This window comes from Filicampus tigris, chromosome 17, assembly GCF_054856515.1.
Source record: "Filicampus tigris isolate MCC_2025a chromosome 17, RoL_Ftig_1.0, whole genome shotgun sequence".
In the NCBI taxonomy this organism is placed as follows: Eukaryota; Metazoa; Chordata; class Actinopteri; order Syngnathiformes; family Syngnathidae; genus Filicampus; species Filicampus tigris.
Genome location: NC_141233.1, coordinates 11707744 through 11722526, shown reverse-complemented (window position 1 = coordinate 11722526; position 14783 = coordinate 11707744). Strand labels below are relative to the sequence as shown.

Below are 14783 nucleotides of genomic sequence, written 5' to 3'. Positions count from 1 at the left end.
ATGATTTAGGAGAAAAAAAATATCAAAATATCCTAAATATGACTTCATAAAAACACTCAAAATACTCTACTGTACACCATGCAAGAATCACCTCGTAAAATGCTTGGTTCACCAAGGACCATGTCATGACCAACGTTAAAATAAATGAAGTAGTGTAGTAAGTCAAATCGTTCATCAAAATGAGTTTGTTTTATTCCTAAAAAAAATCATATTGCAAACCAATGTAATATCATGCAGTTTCAGTCACTGCATTTTGTACATTAATAATCGCCGTAGAACCAGATCCAACCAAAATTAAGTCATAAAAAAATAGTCACAGTATATTGTATACACTGTAGGTTTGGCCTAACTAAGCATCTTCATTCTGTACACTGAATCTAGAGCCTGGCACCAATTTATTAGGGCAAGAGGGGTGGCACATCCTGGATAGCCCTCCAATCACTGCCAGTAAGTAATACAGCACATAATGAAATTGCAAACACTAACAATGGTATTTGCCATTTTTAGGCAACCTGCTTTTCAGAACAGATCTGTACTGAAGGATGTACCTCTTTACAATAAGAAGAAAAGGTCATACAATAATTTATTCATTTAACTTTTCATCTTTGCACGCTCAGATATTGCACTTGAAACAATGCACAATCCCTTTGAGACTTTTTTTGTGATTAAGGGCTGAATAAATAAATTTGACTTGACAGGCAAATCTAATCACTGTGTCTTGCATAGTTTGATTTTACCTATAGAGAAATATTTAAAAAGAAAAAGGAGCTTCTCTTGCAATGAAAGTGACCCAAGCAGTAAATACACCAATCATAAAAGTGGCCCAGGTGGCATTTATTTACAACATTATTTCTTACACATTTATTCATACATTCCTTTCTGATATACTGTGAACTCAATTGTGTACACTTTGGTTTGACAACAACTGGTACACACACAAAAATAGTTCTGAACATGATGAGAAGTAGAGAGTGCACAGAGAAGAGTCATTCTGCGTGACGGTTCTGATACATATCTATTTAATCCAGGATTGGTGCAAAACCTCAAAAGCGGTTTGGGTAGAACCTCAAACCCTCAACGGAGTCATCGCGACAAAGGTGGCCCATCTTCTCCGCCAGAAGCAAACTGCAACATGGAGGACAAATAGAATAGAGTGAACAAAAAGGCATCAACCATCTATTTTCGATACCACTTTTCCTCATATAATCATCAAACATACATAGAAAAAATGGTAATTGAGTTGAAATCATTGACAGGGTCAGGCTGTCATTCTGCCTTTAATACCAACTGACAAAATATTGTATACTGTACAGGAAGAAAGAAATTAGAAGCTAACTTGCTAGGGGACAGCATGCTAGCAGCTAGCTAACATTAGCAGTCGACCACTGTTCCTGGTCCGTACAGTCTACGTGCTCTTCTCATTAAACGTTTTTCTTCGCTTGCAACTTGTCTTTTAGAATACATGTCACAAAAGTAAAAAAAAAAATCACTGAACATTTTTTGTTTTCAGTTAAGATTTTTGTCTCTGTGATGATGCACACCTTCAGTTTTACCGAGATGAACATGATACTGTGTGTCACTATATTTGATTTCCACCCCATTGTAATAGGACGACATTTGTCGTTCCTTTTCCACGTTCACATCCGCTACCACTAATTTAGTAGCTCTAATACTATTAATACTGCTAAATCACCGTAGCATTTTTATTGCCAATACAAACACTGTACACACTGCTTCCTAACTCTTCATAATTCCCAAATTATATATCGCTCTCTCTGCCTACTGTCCCTCTTCTCTATCTCAGCCCAACTGGTGGAGGCAGATGGCCGTCCAACACTGAGTCACAGTTTCTTCTATAGAGGAAGGTTCCATTGCACTCAATTGGATATTGCACACTTACCGCTCCTTAGACAGAAGTACAGAGAGACCCAACAGTTTAGCAAACTCCTCTGCTGTTAAGGACCCTTTGTCTGACACCTGTTAAGAGACACCAAAGGGGGGATAAAGGGAAAAACATAAAACATGTGGGTTAAAAATGACTTATTTCCCAATATGTTATGGAGTAACAGGAAGGAGCGTTCGAATATAGTGGAGCTCACATTGTCCAGCGCTGAGGCGATCATTTCCTCTTCGCTGTGAGATTGCAGCTGGACCACCATCACGCCACTATCAAATACACGGAGCCTGCACATGGCAGAAGTGTGTGTAAGGCTATAAAATACTATAAAATATAACCATGCTATTTTTCTTTTATTTTCATTTGTTGCCATTTAAGTGAATGACTAGTATGTAAGACTAATTAGATCTAGTTTGGTGCAAAATGCCAGGAAGTGACAAGAAGTGGTCAACTCTTTCAAAAACAGGAAGCCTGACAGGAAAAGCCTGGCTGGTTCTTTTGTGTAGGTCAAGCAGGGGTGATAAAAGGTTTAGGTGGTGCTGAGCTACCAGCCAGGCAAGATAAATGAAACTTTTTCAGACATTTTAATGCAATTTCTACGAAAGAGAAGCAAAACACTTTTTGGAAGAGTCTGTGAGCAAACCAACAAATGTTAAAAAGGCCTTTTAAATGTTGAGCCACAGCAAAAGAGGAATGCGTTGTATGGATAATACATATTGTAACCTTACTAATTTATGGGGGGAAACAAATAATTTTGATACAGCAGCACCTATACATAAATATGTATTTTCAAGCCTTCTATGGTGAGTACTAAAAATACAAAAAATGGACCTTGTTCTTATTTTTTTTTTTTTTAACTTTGATATGAAATGGAAAAACAATGTGTAAAATACATGGAGAAATTGATTTTTGTCATTTTAATTCTTTGAATAGTAATACATACAATCCTCTCTTTGCTCCTCCCTCCCTCTGTAACAGTGCTAATAAAAGTTATGCTATTTGGCATCCAGTCAGTTGGCTTGTCAGTAGCACCTTTAATATTAACACATGCAAACAGAGGACAGTGGTGCTGTTACTTAGCTAGCTCAGTTAACTTGTACCTATGAACAGTTATGTGGTTTTCCAGCTTATGTGGGAAGTGTGGTGGGAAATCTTCAAAAAAAAAACAAAAAAAAAACAAAAAAAAAACACAATTCACCTCAGTGGGAGCTTCAAGGACTCAAACATCTTGCATGCATTTAATAAATCTTCTGGGGATAAAAGCTGTCAAAAGAAGATACAACTCTGTTTGAGTCTTTATGTTCTAAGCGAAATGCTTTCGACTTTGGTTGTGTTTGTTTTTATGATTGGATTACCTCCATGCCTCGAGCCCGGTTGACCAGACAGTACACCTCGGACAACGCCATCATGCCTCCGCGTTCCTGAAAACGTAGCAAATGGCGGAAAGGGTTGTGTGATAAACTGAGTAAGGATTCAAGATGGCGGCCTTAGCGGTACCTAATGCTTACCTCCACAGGGACCTGGAGCATATCTCCCAGTTGTTTAGCCAGCTGCATGTGGTAATGTGTGCCAGAGCCATGTGTTTCCCTGGTGACGGGGTTAGCGATACCCATGCTCAGAAGGTAGGACTTAAAGCGTATCGTCTTTAAAGTAGAAATAAACAACATGCTATCATGGGTGTGTCATATGTGCAAGCATCCAACTTGATTAGCTCCAGTGATCACCTCATCCTCTGTTATGTCCCCTTGCTTGTCTTTGATCTTGTTAGCTATAGATTTGGACAGCTCTACCATCTCTTTGGCCTATTTGACATAGGGGACACACACTCTGTAAAGTCAACTAGAGGAAGAGTTAAATACAGAGTTACGAGGCATTAAACTAAAAAACAAAACAAAAAAAACAGTAACCAATTGAAGAATAAAACAAATTGTTAATATCGTAAAAATAAAAACCAACAAGAGATACAAATTGAGTATTTGAATCTTTACCTTTACCATCAGCTTACTGAGATCCTCAAAGGCCTAAAAAAGAAATAAAATCAATGTGTAACAAGCATAATTGCCACAATTAAATTAAATATTCAAAGAATTGATCAATTAATTGTAAGTGCATTTTTTTTTCCAACTTTGGCCAGAACACCGCACTTTAACATCGTCATCCAACATATTTTAAAACACCTCTGAGATGTTTTTGTCCGTCTCTTTCCTCCTCTCCTCTATCTTACGCTCAATGCCAACAATCCCGACTGCGCGTGTCCTTCCTGCCTGCAAGACCACAATAGAAAGGAAAGGGAAAAAAAATTGAACATTTTCAGAGTAAAGGAAACAAGAGAGCAGGGAACAAATTGTAATCAGCGGCTGGCTAAATGTGTGTAGACAGATTTTGTGGCGATTGTTTCATAAAATCCATACTATTAAACACTGCTTGCATGAGCGTAATTACATTGGCGGTGGGGAGGTTCCTGATGTTTACCAAAGAGTATGGAAAATAAATTGTGATCAGTGATAACCACATGCAACTTTCATTTTAACTCATTTGTATGAAGGGGACTGGTTCCAACACTCTGCATAGTCTGCATATGAAATGGAAGCAACACTGCCATCCTGTGGGACATATTTTAAATAGAAAGTGGAGCCGTCACATTCTAAATTGCCTCCATGAAAAAGTCCACGTGAGAAAGAAATGAGAGGGGTGTTCGAACCTGTGAGCTCACTCCTGCTGGAATGGGTTGGGAAGCAGGTGTGTTTTCCCATCTCTTCTGAATCATCTCCTCACTTAGCCTCCTGAAAAACTGTAGATGAAAAAAAAGCACCATAAAGCGGACATATTATAGAACACTGACTTTATAAGTGTTTGCACAGCAAAAGTTGGATTTCCAAAGTGCCTGCCCGGCCATCAATTGTGGAATTAAAAAACAAGTAAATAATTGCTAGGCTAGGTGACTATCCAGAGCCACTTTAAAGCGACAGCCAGGTGCGGGATTTACCTCAATCTGTCCATGTTCTTTAAAAGAGAGCTTGATGAAGGAAAACTTGCTGTTTTGGTAGGGACCTTGCTCCTTGTTGGCTGATGTTGGGTGCAGGTGTATAACAATTTTTGCACTGCAACATAGTACAAAACATACAACTAACAGCTGGGTCCAAATAAGAGTTGAAGGCAAATAAATTGAATGTTATTTAACAGCAATGCCACTTCCACTTCAAAGCAAAACACAATTACAGTATGTATTGTACAGTGCACGTGACTCACCTCTTCCCTATTCCTGCAGCCTGCTCCTCAAAAAATAGGATTTGTGACAATGGCATCGCAATGCAGCAGTCCTGCCAAAAGTAAAAGACATTCACATGTCCCTTCGATACAAAAACGCCACAGTATGTTCATGTCGTGTTTACATTATGTACGCACAACCTTTTCAAAGACAAATTTTCTGTGCCCTTACATGATTTTTACCGTCCCTCCAAATCAAGCGATGGGTGCTCAGCAACACAATTCCAACGTCTAGTTTAGCCTATATCGGTGCAAGAAACAAACTTCATGACAATACACCAAATCTGACGCTAAATTTATGTACTATTTATCTTGTCTATGGATAGGATTGAACGTAGCATGCAAGGAAGAATCACTATACCTTATCGTCACCATCATACAATCTGACGCCTCGCTGTTGTATTACTAAAGTCTCATTTATTTCCAAAAGACCGTTTGACCATGAAAACCGATCCATTTCTCGAGACACTCGAGTCAGCTCGTTCTCTACTAAAAATCACTAGGATCTTATGTTTACTTCTTGTTTTTACGCCATTTAAGAGGGCTCTGACACTGCCTGTTATAAAAAGATCATATTATACAGTTACATTGGTCAATAAAAATGTATTGTACATACATTATGAAATAATTCGAATTAAAAATAAAAATATAAGTATATTTCCAAGTTATAATTTATATTCTGTCAAATATTCCCACTTTATGCAATTATCTACATGGCGTTTTGTCGAGCTGCCTTGCAGAGGTCCTTGACCGTGTTGTCTTGGCTAGCGCCAGCTGTCAATGGAAGCTAGCATATGAGCCATCGTCCCCGTCGCATTTTTTTAAAATAAATTTTGTACTTTTTGTGCCAATATTTTAATAATTTCTCGTATCGGGTTTAGAAGAAAACTAATTAGACGGACGATCAAGCATTTTTTTTCCAAATGCATGACGACTTTTAATTCAACAATAGTCGTAAAAAGGGCAGCTAAAGTTGACTAGCTTGTTGTTAGGAATGTGATGCAGGCAGGCTGTGCCCTGAACTCGGCTTTGTTGCTTCTTTTTCCTTTTTTGGAGGGGGGAGTCATTGTTCCAACTAAAGGAAAGTTGTGTCGCGAAAGATCAATGAGAAGTACCATAAATATACTAATATTATTAAATGCTCTGGAATATGATCGTTGTTGTATTATATTCAGGCCAGGATTATTTGGCTTTACATACTTAAGATCATTTTAAATTATCGTGAATCACGATATCAGCGCTACTGTGAGTAGTGGATTTAGCACGCATGTGGCACATTTAAAAACAGGCGATCTTTTAATTTTATCATCATGGATAAGAAATCATTTGACATCGTCATAGATGAAATAAAGAAGGTACATTTTGCTTAGTGAAACACAATTGTGATGAACAGTCAAATAAACTTTAAGGTATATGATTGGTCCATTTATGTATTATTCAGTGTGTCCTGACTGATCAGCGGATTAAAGCCATTGAGCAAGTTCATGGATACTTCTCCAGCGAACAGGTAATGAAAAACACTGTTACATAGCATTTGTATTATGATTAATAGGGGGAGCTCATTAACTCCAATATTAAGCAGTCTAATATAGTAAAATGTCTTCTTGACCATTTTGCAGGTCATGGATATTCTGAAATACTTCTCCTGGGCAGAACCTCAAATTAAAGCAGTAAAAGCTCTGCAGCATGTAAGTAATGTTTTATAGAACATGGTTTGTCCATGTGTAGTGTATGACATCTCAAAAAATGAATAGAAGTAACATGAAGTTACAATTATAATGCTGGAAAGAAGTAAAACACATGGTCTTGCCTTTCTGTCATATCTGCCATGTTTAACAGAGGATCATTTTTCTTGTAGAAAATGGTTGCAATTCCCACCACCAAAGTTGCCAACATTCTGAATTGCTTCACCTTTTCAAAGGACAGACTTATTGTCTTGGAGCTGATCGCTTTGTGAGTGCATCACCTAATATAACACCGGGCGTATTGGAAGATCATCCTGTTCGGTTCTTTCAGGCATGACATTTCTAGATTCCCCCATAAGCCGTTTGGTCTCCATTACTTTGCAGGAATATTGCAGATGCCCCAAATTACCGTCCTGTAGAGGATTTGTTTCGTATACACTTGTCGGAGAAGAAGCGTGCTCGCAGGATTCTGGAACAGGTATTGATGTAAACAGTAAATCAACAATTTACTTAAATAGACATTTTGTTCCATCTTGTTATCGGATAAGTGATTGGTTATCGTTTTTTATTCCTAACATAATTCAAGATATATCATATTTTTAAATGTTACCTGTAACGTCTGCTAACAAACTGAATTCCCTGACTGCTTTTTTCACCAGGTGTGTAAGGTGGGTTGCAAGGCTCCTGTAGCCATGATCTCATCCTGCGGTATGATACCAGGAAATCCTTATCCAAAAGGCAGACCCAGTCTCGTTACAGGCACATTCCCAGTAAGTCCCGTAAGGTTTGGATTCTATAAAAATGTTTCTCCCAGTTTAAACAAAGATGCAGATGTATATTCTTAGCTTCTCTTTGACTTATTTTGAGTGTATCTATTTGGTATTTGATGATTGGTTGAACCAGATCACTGAATGTGTGCTCCTTGCGATCACAGGGAATCCCTCCCTTAAAGAAAGAAGGAGAGAAGAAAGATGACACTTCTAACAGTACGGATGGGAAAGGGATTGCCGCTCGGATAATCGGACTCTCCAAACCAGTAAGGTCCTTAATAATGGAATGGTATAATCAATATGATGTGTTGAAAATTAGGAGACTAACTAAAACAAAATGTCTTTGGGTACCACTGATCCCTTTCTGTCTGTTTTGTGGCTCCTAATTCACTGGAGAACTCCAAAATTAGAACAGCTTGATGAGTGAATACCTTTTTTTTTTTTTCCATTTTGAACGTGACTTGTCTTGCAGTTCCCTTCAAGCTACAACCCTCATCGGCCCGTGCCCTACCCCATCCCACCGTGCAGACCCCATGCTACCATTGCACCAAGTAAGCGGCCACACACAAAGCTAACCCCCGCTGTAGACTAACGACGAAAAAGGCTTCAATACAATTGAGTGGTGGGCATAAAGTCAGATATTGTTTGTACAATACTGTGTTTGCAACTGCTACACAGGTGCGTACAACAACGCAGGCCTTGTTTCAATGGGAGGGGTCATAACGGCCAATGTGCCCCCTCCCCCCTACAACTCTGCCCACAAAGTAGCAGGTACGGTTCACCAGAGAAGCCTGTATGTGTGTGAGCAAGTAGAGGCCTATTGAAGCTGGCATGCTGCTTACCTGCGCTTCTGCAGCTTTAATGCGCTATCATGTGCACAATATGCTTTTTTAATTTTTTATTGTTTTTTTTATTTTTTATTTTTTTTTTACTTCAGGTGCACTGAATGACCAGAAAATGACAACCCCTAGTACATTTTAAGGCTGTAAAGTTCTTCATTTGATTTAGCGCTAATGTCAATACAGTGCATAGGTTGCCAACTGTCACAATTTCCTGGAATGACCAGGAGATGGAAATCACTCCCAGCATTACAGACATCAAACAGATCCTTCCAATTTCAAATTAACAGTGCATCCTTAATAATCACACGGATGCCTTTTGTCATGCGGTTTTGGTGAGTGAAAAGAGAGATGCGTATAATGAAGGGCACATTGCTATTTTCAGAGGTGGCTAGATTAGCTCAAAATTTTACTCACGTGTACTCGTACTTTAGAATATTACTCGGGTAAAAGTCAAAAGTAGTCCTACAAATAATTACTTGAGTAAGTAATCAGTGAGAAAACTTAACTGCTAAGTAACTTGTGACTAACTTCTGAGTGAAGTAGTAGTGTTTCTTCTGAACAAAAGTATTCAAGTAAAAGCAAAGAAGTATGTTGCATCAAAACTACTCCGACAAGTACACGTTATTCAGAAAGTTATATACCTCGTTACTATTCCCTCTGGTTGTTTTGGAAGGATCTATTTGATGTTCCTAATGTCGGGATTTGTACTGATTTCCAAGTATTTGGAGAAATCAGAAGCATCAATTATCCGCTTTGCATGCATTAGCACTTAAAGTCCCGGTGAACTTCAGCTTTACAGATGCCATGTCTACGCTGCAGAGACACGACACATGGTAATAGCATAGTCAAGGTATCTGAGGAAATAAGCATCAATGTGCTGTGTTTTTTGGTCAGTCAATGTGGATGCTCATTTTTATCATTTGGTTGCTTAGGGTGCAAATAGCTGCAGACTAATGCCATTACTGGTCTTCTTTCCGGATTCATGCTTGCGACTCATGAGGGGACTTTTAACTCGCATTGCTTTTTTTTTTTTTTTTTTTTCCTCTCTCTCCTCAAATTGAAATCCATGTTTCAGGGCCTTTGGGGAGGCATGAAGTCTCTATTTTTGTTATTTTCAAACAAAGTGCAAGATGTGAGCCATGTTAATAGTCAAATTGCCAAACCCACTATGATGCTAAGATACCCCCCCCCCCCCATCGCCTCCCTAAAAAAAAGCTATAAGGTCATATTTCAAGCTTTGAAGTTGCACGTGGGGAATCTCTCTCTATTCTACCTTGATCTTTCTATTTTTTTATGTTTTTTTGTAAGTGTTGCATTCTAACGTTCCAGTGGTACCTTGCCTTGGGAGGTTAATTTGTTCTGTTGAAATTTTGGCGGGCAACAGAGAGCAAATAATTAACCAAGCCACCGTAAGTAAAGGTACCACTGTATTTGTGATTTTCAAAAGTGTAGTCGTGTCACGCGATGACGGAATGACAGTCACCCTGATGTCTTCTCATCATTAGGCTACGCCAAACCAGGCAATCCCCAGAACACGACACCAGGAGTCAACAGCGGGCCGCTGCTAATTCCTCATGGCTCCACCCCGTCCACCCCCGCCCCAGCGCAAGCTTCCCCGTCTCAGCCACCTCCCGCAACTCCCATCACTCCTGTTTTTCCCGGCATGGTGCCCTCTCACAACTCTCCGTCTCCCGCCCCGTCACCATCAGTCATCAAAGCCGGTCCGCAGACTCCCACCGGCCATGCGACACCAACACCATCTTCCGTCATTAAAGGCCACACCCCTTCAGGGACCCCCTGTGGAACTCCTGCTCCTGGCAGTGGGGGTTTCTCCCCGTCCCCTTTCCATTCTCACTCCCGACCAGGCACTCCCGCCACCTCCCGCAGCGGCCCCGACGTCCTATCTCAGCTGAACTCCATCGGCTCATCTCAGCAGAGGGTTTTTGCCCAGTCTACAGACCACCCTTTCCATAGCACACACCCACAAGCAGGTAACCACCCTGGGGGGGTGATCCGTAGCTACGCCCCCTCCGAAACGCCACCTAACACCCCCGGATCCTCCACTCCAGTGATTCCCAGTAGTTCCACCCCAGGCCCCAGCCCCAAACCGTCCCCTGCCCATTCTGGCCAGGCTCAGGCCGCCATGGGCCCACCTGGACTCCTTCAGCACGAGCAACAACGTGCAGCCGTGAACAGGCACGGCGGCGGCAGCGGCAGTAACAGCCCGGTGCCCTCCGCTTTCAAGGGGGCGTCTCGCTCCGGCACGCCATCTCTTAGCCCGCTAGTGGTACCGGGATCAAGCCAGGCTGCGCTGGCCCGTTCTTTGGGGCTCTCGCACCCACCGGGCTCTCCTCAAGTCTCGCTGGCCAGTCCCGTCGCCATCAGCGGCCTTCAGGCTTTGTCTGCCAGCCCCGGACCGCCGCACTACCCGGGCCTGTCCCCTTTTCCTGCTCTTTCCTCCTCCCTCCCTCCTACGTCCATCCCCTCATCGAGCAACATGTCAAACCCCTCCGCGAACTCCATCTACCACGGCCTGGCTCCCAACGCTGCAGCCAGCGCAGCCTCTCCTTTCGGGCTCGGCCTCACATCTGCTCCGTCTATATTCCCAGGCCTTCCGCCTGGTCCGAGCCCAGCCGCTTTCACGGGCTTGGGAGTTTCAGGAGGGCACAGTGCGGGGAGCCCCGTGTTGCCTTCATTCATGGGATTACCGGGAGCCGCTCCATCCTCCGTTGCGTCGGTGGCACCGATGCAAGCGGCGGCAGTGGCGGCGGCGGCCGCAGCCGGCGTCCCAGCATCATCGCCGGTTTTGCCCGGTTTTGCATCTGCCTTCAGTTCCAACTTCCAGCCTGGGTAGGTCACAATTTTTTTGGGGTTAGACCAGTGATTCCCAACGAGAGATGATGTCTGATGACAGGCAGAATAGTTAAATGCTCTTCCACCTGATGGCAGCAGGTACATAATTAACCTCTGCTTAACCACTTAATCCGAGTAAGCAGTTCCAGGCGTGGCTCAACGTTTGGTGGACCTAAATGTTTCACTCTGCTCACATGAATTCTCAACATCTAAGTGCCTTCTTTTTTCTTTTTTATGTGTTAAATCCTTGGCGGTTTTAATGGTGCGCAGTCTTATGAGGTCACATTTTTTTAAACATGTACTTTCACATTGAAAATTACAAACTATCAACTGACCGAAACCCAAATACTAATCTCAACCATACAGGGAGTGCGCCCTCTGCTGGGGACATGTGGTACTACACATCTCACTCATATTTAAGTGGAGGACGTCTTTTGACCGCAACTTTTGAACCCTAGACACTCAGAACCAACTGCAACTTCCGCATTTCCAGGGCCCCTGAAAATGCTCTACAAGCTTTCGTGGCCCTACAACTCTCTGTCCACCCAGAATGGACAACAAATTGCCATATCGACCACTTCCGTCAAACACGTCATAGCTCCGCTCCACCTGACTGAGGGTTGAGAGTTTGTATGTTTCAATGTTCAATAAAGTGTGGAAAAGTAAGCGTGACATCATAAGACGGCACATCATTAAAACCACCAAGAAAATAGTTGTAACAAAAAAGGAGGTGAGGTAATTTGTTGGGTGGTGTGCCATGGAATAAAATCCAGGTATGTGCCTTGCCCAATAAAGTTTGGGAAACAGTATTTTACGAATAGGCTGACAAAAATTGAAGGAACTGCAACTGTTTATATCACAAAACCTGGCATTTGAGCCTCGGTGGCTCGACTATTTCTAACCACCGTCTCTCAAGTGGAGCCATATCTTCTGCAGATTGTACTGTGCCCTAGGTGGAACGTGTGGACTTTGTCTCAGGTAGTCTTACCCTCTGTTTATTGCGAGCTGTGAATTTTCCCGTCGATTCCATTAGGTCACACCCAAAAACTGACGTGACACACTCTCGAATGTTTTTCTCAAGATCAGTCTTTCGTCTCGCCACTCTACGCCACAGCCCAGAAATATGAAGAAGACACATGTACTAGGCCCTTCATTGTCGCCGTTGACGTCTTAGCGGCCTCTCTGACCACTTCTCGTATTTTCCTCAATTTTGGAAGGACGTCCATTTCTGGGTGGCGTCACTGTTGTGCTATATTTACTCCATTCGATGACTGTATCTTATTTCTTATGATGTGGTGATACAGTACAGCATATGTCTGATATTAATAGATTATTGTGGGTTTTGCACATGTAACCCAGTTTGAGCAGTGGCCTCCAGGCTCCAGCAAACAGCGCCTTCCCGGGTCTGCTGTCCTTCCCTGGTGTCCCGGGCTTCTCTCCTGCCGCCTCCCCTGCTGCTCTCAGTGGCCTCCACAATCCAGCTATGCAACCTGCCCTGCTGCAGGTATACACACACACGCAGTTTCATGCACTACCGGTACTCACAAAAAGTTCGGGATAGTTACCGTTTGGGTGAAATTTCAGGAGCAATCTAAAATGCGATATAATAACATTTTCAGGTCAACTTAATTTGAACTCCTCCAAACTGTTCGAATGTCTAAGTGTTCAGTTTTTTAGTACTTTTTCCGCAACTTCCTGTTCTCCCTCGTGTGTAGAATTAGCACGAAATGGCCTGGTTCAATTACAAGTAGTCTGAAACCAAGATGACGCGGAAAAAATGATCAACAGTACCTCCCCCAGGCTTCAAACAAGATGTTCCTTGAAGGAAGAGCCCACGGTCTTAAAAGTGTCGTTGCGACAGAGATGAGTCACAGAAAGGCCTAGAAGTTCACCTTTGTATTTTAGATTCATCCTGAAATGTCACCGGGAAGCCCAAACTTTTACGAGTATGCACAGGAACTAGCAGTAGCCCGTCGCTATGTTAGTTTGATCACATTTTCTCGTGTTGCAGGCTCATCCGACATCCGCTTTGGAGGGCTTACCTCCTCAGGCCAATGCATTCAGCAACTACCCGGCAGGTCCAGGAAACCCGTTCCCCCTTCAGCCGGGCCTGCACCCCCAGTTGGGTTGGCAGTGATACCTGCCGTTCATTTTGGCCCCGTTCGTCTACTGTGATTACATGCTGACCAGTCCTTTCAATGCCTTGTCTGGACCATCAGCAAATTGTTTTCATCTCCGAACTGAAAACTGAAGAAATGAGTGAAAAATAATATGCGCGTCAGTCATAGTGAACAGATGTAAATATGGAGGGGGAGGGGGGGATTTGTTGTTTTGTTTTTTTGAATCGGCTGTGAGTAGTTTTAATGTTATTGTTGTCTTTTTTCGCCCGTTTTACCAACATGAATTAAGTGAAAATGAAATGTGTACGGATACATGATGCCATGTACGCATGATGAAATATTTTGTGGTAGTTGTTGACAGCTGCTCTCATTAATTCAGCGATGAAATCAAATACTGACACATGCTGTATTGAGTTCTACAGTCGTATTTTATCCTGCTATGGACTTGCTTCCAATTGCTTGTTATTTCAGTGAGTGAAACACTAATTGCTGCTGTTACACAAGCAGTTTTGGATGCAAAGTGTTGTAACTGTTATGTCCCTCAGTTTACATTTTTAATACCTACTTACTTTGAGAGTTCTTCTCCTTTTGTTACACTGTCTTTTGTTTAATTGGATTCGAATTTGTTTCATTGCTTTTGCCAGTAAAGCACCGGATGCTGTAACTTCTGTGTTTTATGCCGCGTTATAACTGTGCAAAGCCAATGAAAATGAGGTTAACGAAATAAACGGGAACACTCAGCAAAAAAAAAAAAAAAAAAAAGGTTCTTACATTTGATCACAGAGATGTATACCAAAATTGATTTATTTTCTTGAATGTGCTGTAATAAAATTGACATGTCACATTACTTTGTACTTGCTATTGTTCATGCGGTCAACTGGGACTTCAAGGAGTGGTTTTCATGAGTGTCAAGGAGTGATTAGTGCTGAGATGATGCCAACAGCTGTGTGTCATTTGTCATGAGACTTCACACATGTAGACAAGATGGAAAGAACAATCATTCAAGTCACATGATAGCCACAATCGTAGTCTTTTAAAGCGTATTGGATTTGTGTTTATATATTGTTTAAAGGGGAAGCCAACCCAAACATTTTGTTTTTCAAGAATATGTTCAATGCTGGCCCATTAGTTGAAATACGGCACTCTGATTAATATTCCGTTTGTGGAATATAAGTTAAACAGCAAAATGCACCCACTTTTAGCTATTTCAGGGGGCGGCCATTTTGTCACTTCTGTCGACTGAAAATGACATCACATCTCAGGGCTCAGATAACGACCAATCACGGCTCACCTGTTTTCTGAAGCTGAGCTATGATTGGTCGTTATCGGAGCCCTGAGGCTTTGTGATG

At 41.9% G+C, this 14783-nt stretch overlaps 2 protein-coding genes across 3 annotated transcripts; one reads left to right on the top strand and one right to left on the bottom strand.

Moving 5' to 3' along the window:
* Positions 1-813: 813 nt before the first annotated feature.
* On the bottom strand, positions 814-6118 carry vps36 (vacuolar protein sorting 36 homolog). Its single transcript, XM_086012804.1, has 14 exons — positions 5526-6118; positions 5337-5405; positions 5147-5217; positions 4884-4998; positions 4599-4688; positions 4075-4161; positions 3886-3918; positions 3622-3699; positions 3406-3540; positions 3253-3318; positions 3096-3160; positions 2100-2184; positions 1901-1977; positions 814-1125 (listed from the first exon to the last, which is right to left on the bottom strand). Exons 1-14 carry the CDS (start codon positions 5619-5621, stop codon positions 1044-1046), a joined length of 1149 nt encoding a protein of 382 aa, XP_085868930.1. The 5' UTR covers positions 5622-6118; the 3' UTR covers positions 814-1043.
* On the top strand, positions 5912-14278 carry proser1 (proline and serine rich 1). 2 transcript variants are annotated; one of them, XM_086012802.1, is made up of 12 exons: positions 5912-6519; positions 6606-6671; positions 6784-6852; positions 7023-7117; positions 7234-7327; positions 7509-7619; positions 7784-7885; positions 8092-8170; positions 8298-8390; positions 9967-11311; positions 12674-12818; positions 13326-14278. In XM_086012802.1, the coding sequence occupies exons 1-12, from the start codon at positions 6475-6477 to the stop codon at positions 13449-13451; spliced, it is 2370 nt and encodes a 789-aa protein (XP_085868928.1). In that variant the 5' UTR covers positions 5912-6474; the 3' UTR covers positions 13452-14278. The 2 variants fall into 2 exon arrangements, with proteins under 2 accessions (XP_085868928.1, XP_085868929.1); XM_086012803.1 differs by lacking the exon at positions 8298-8390.
* The last annotated feature ends 505 nt before the right edge of the window (positions 14279-14783 follow it).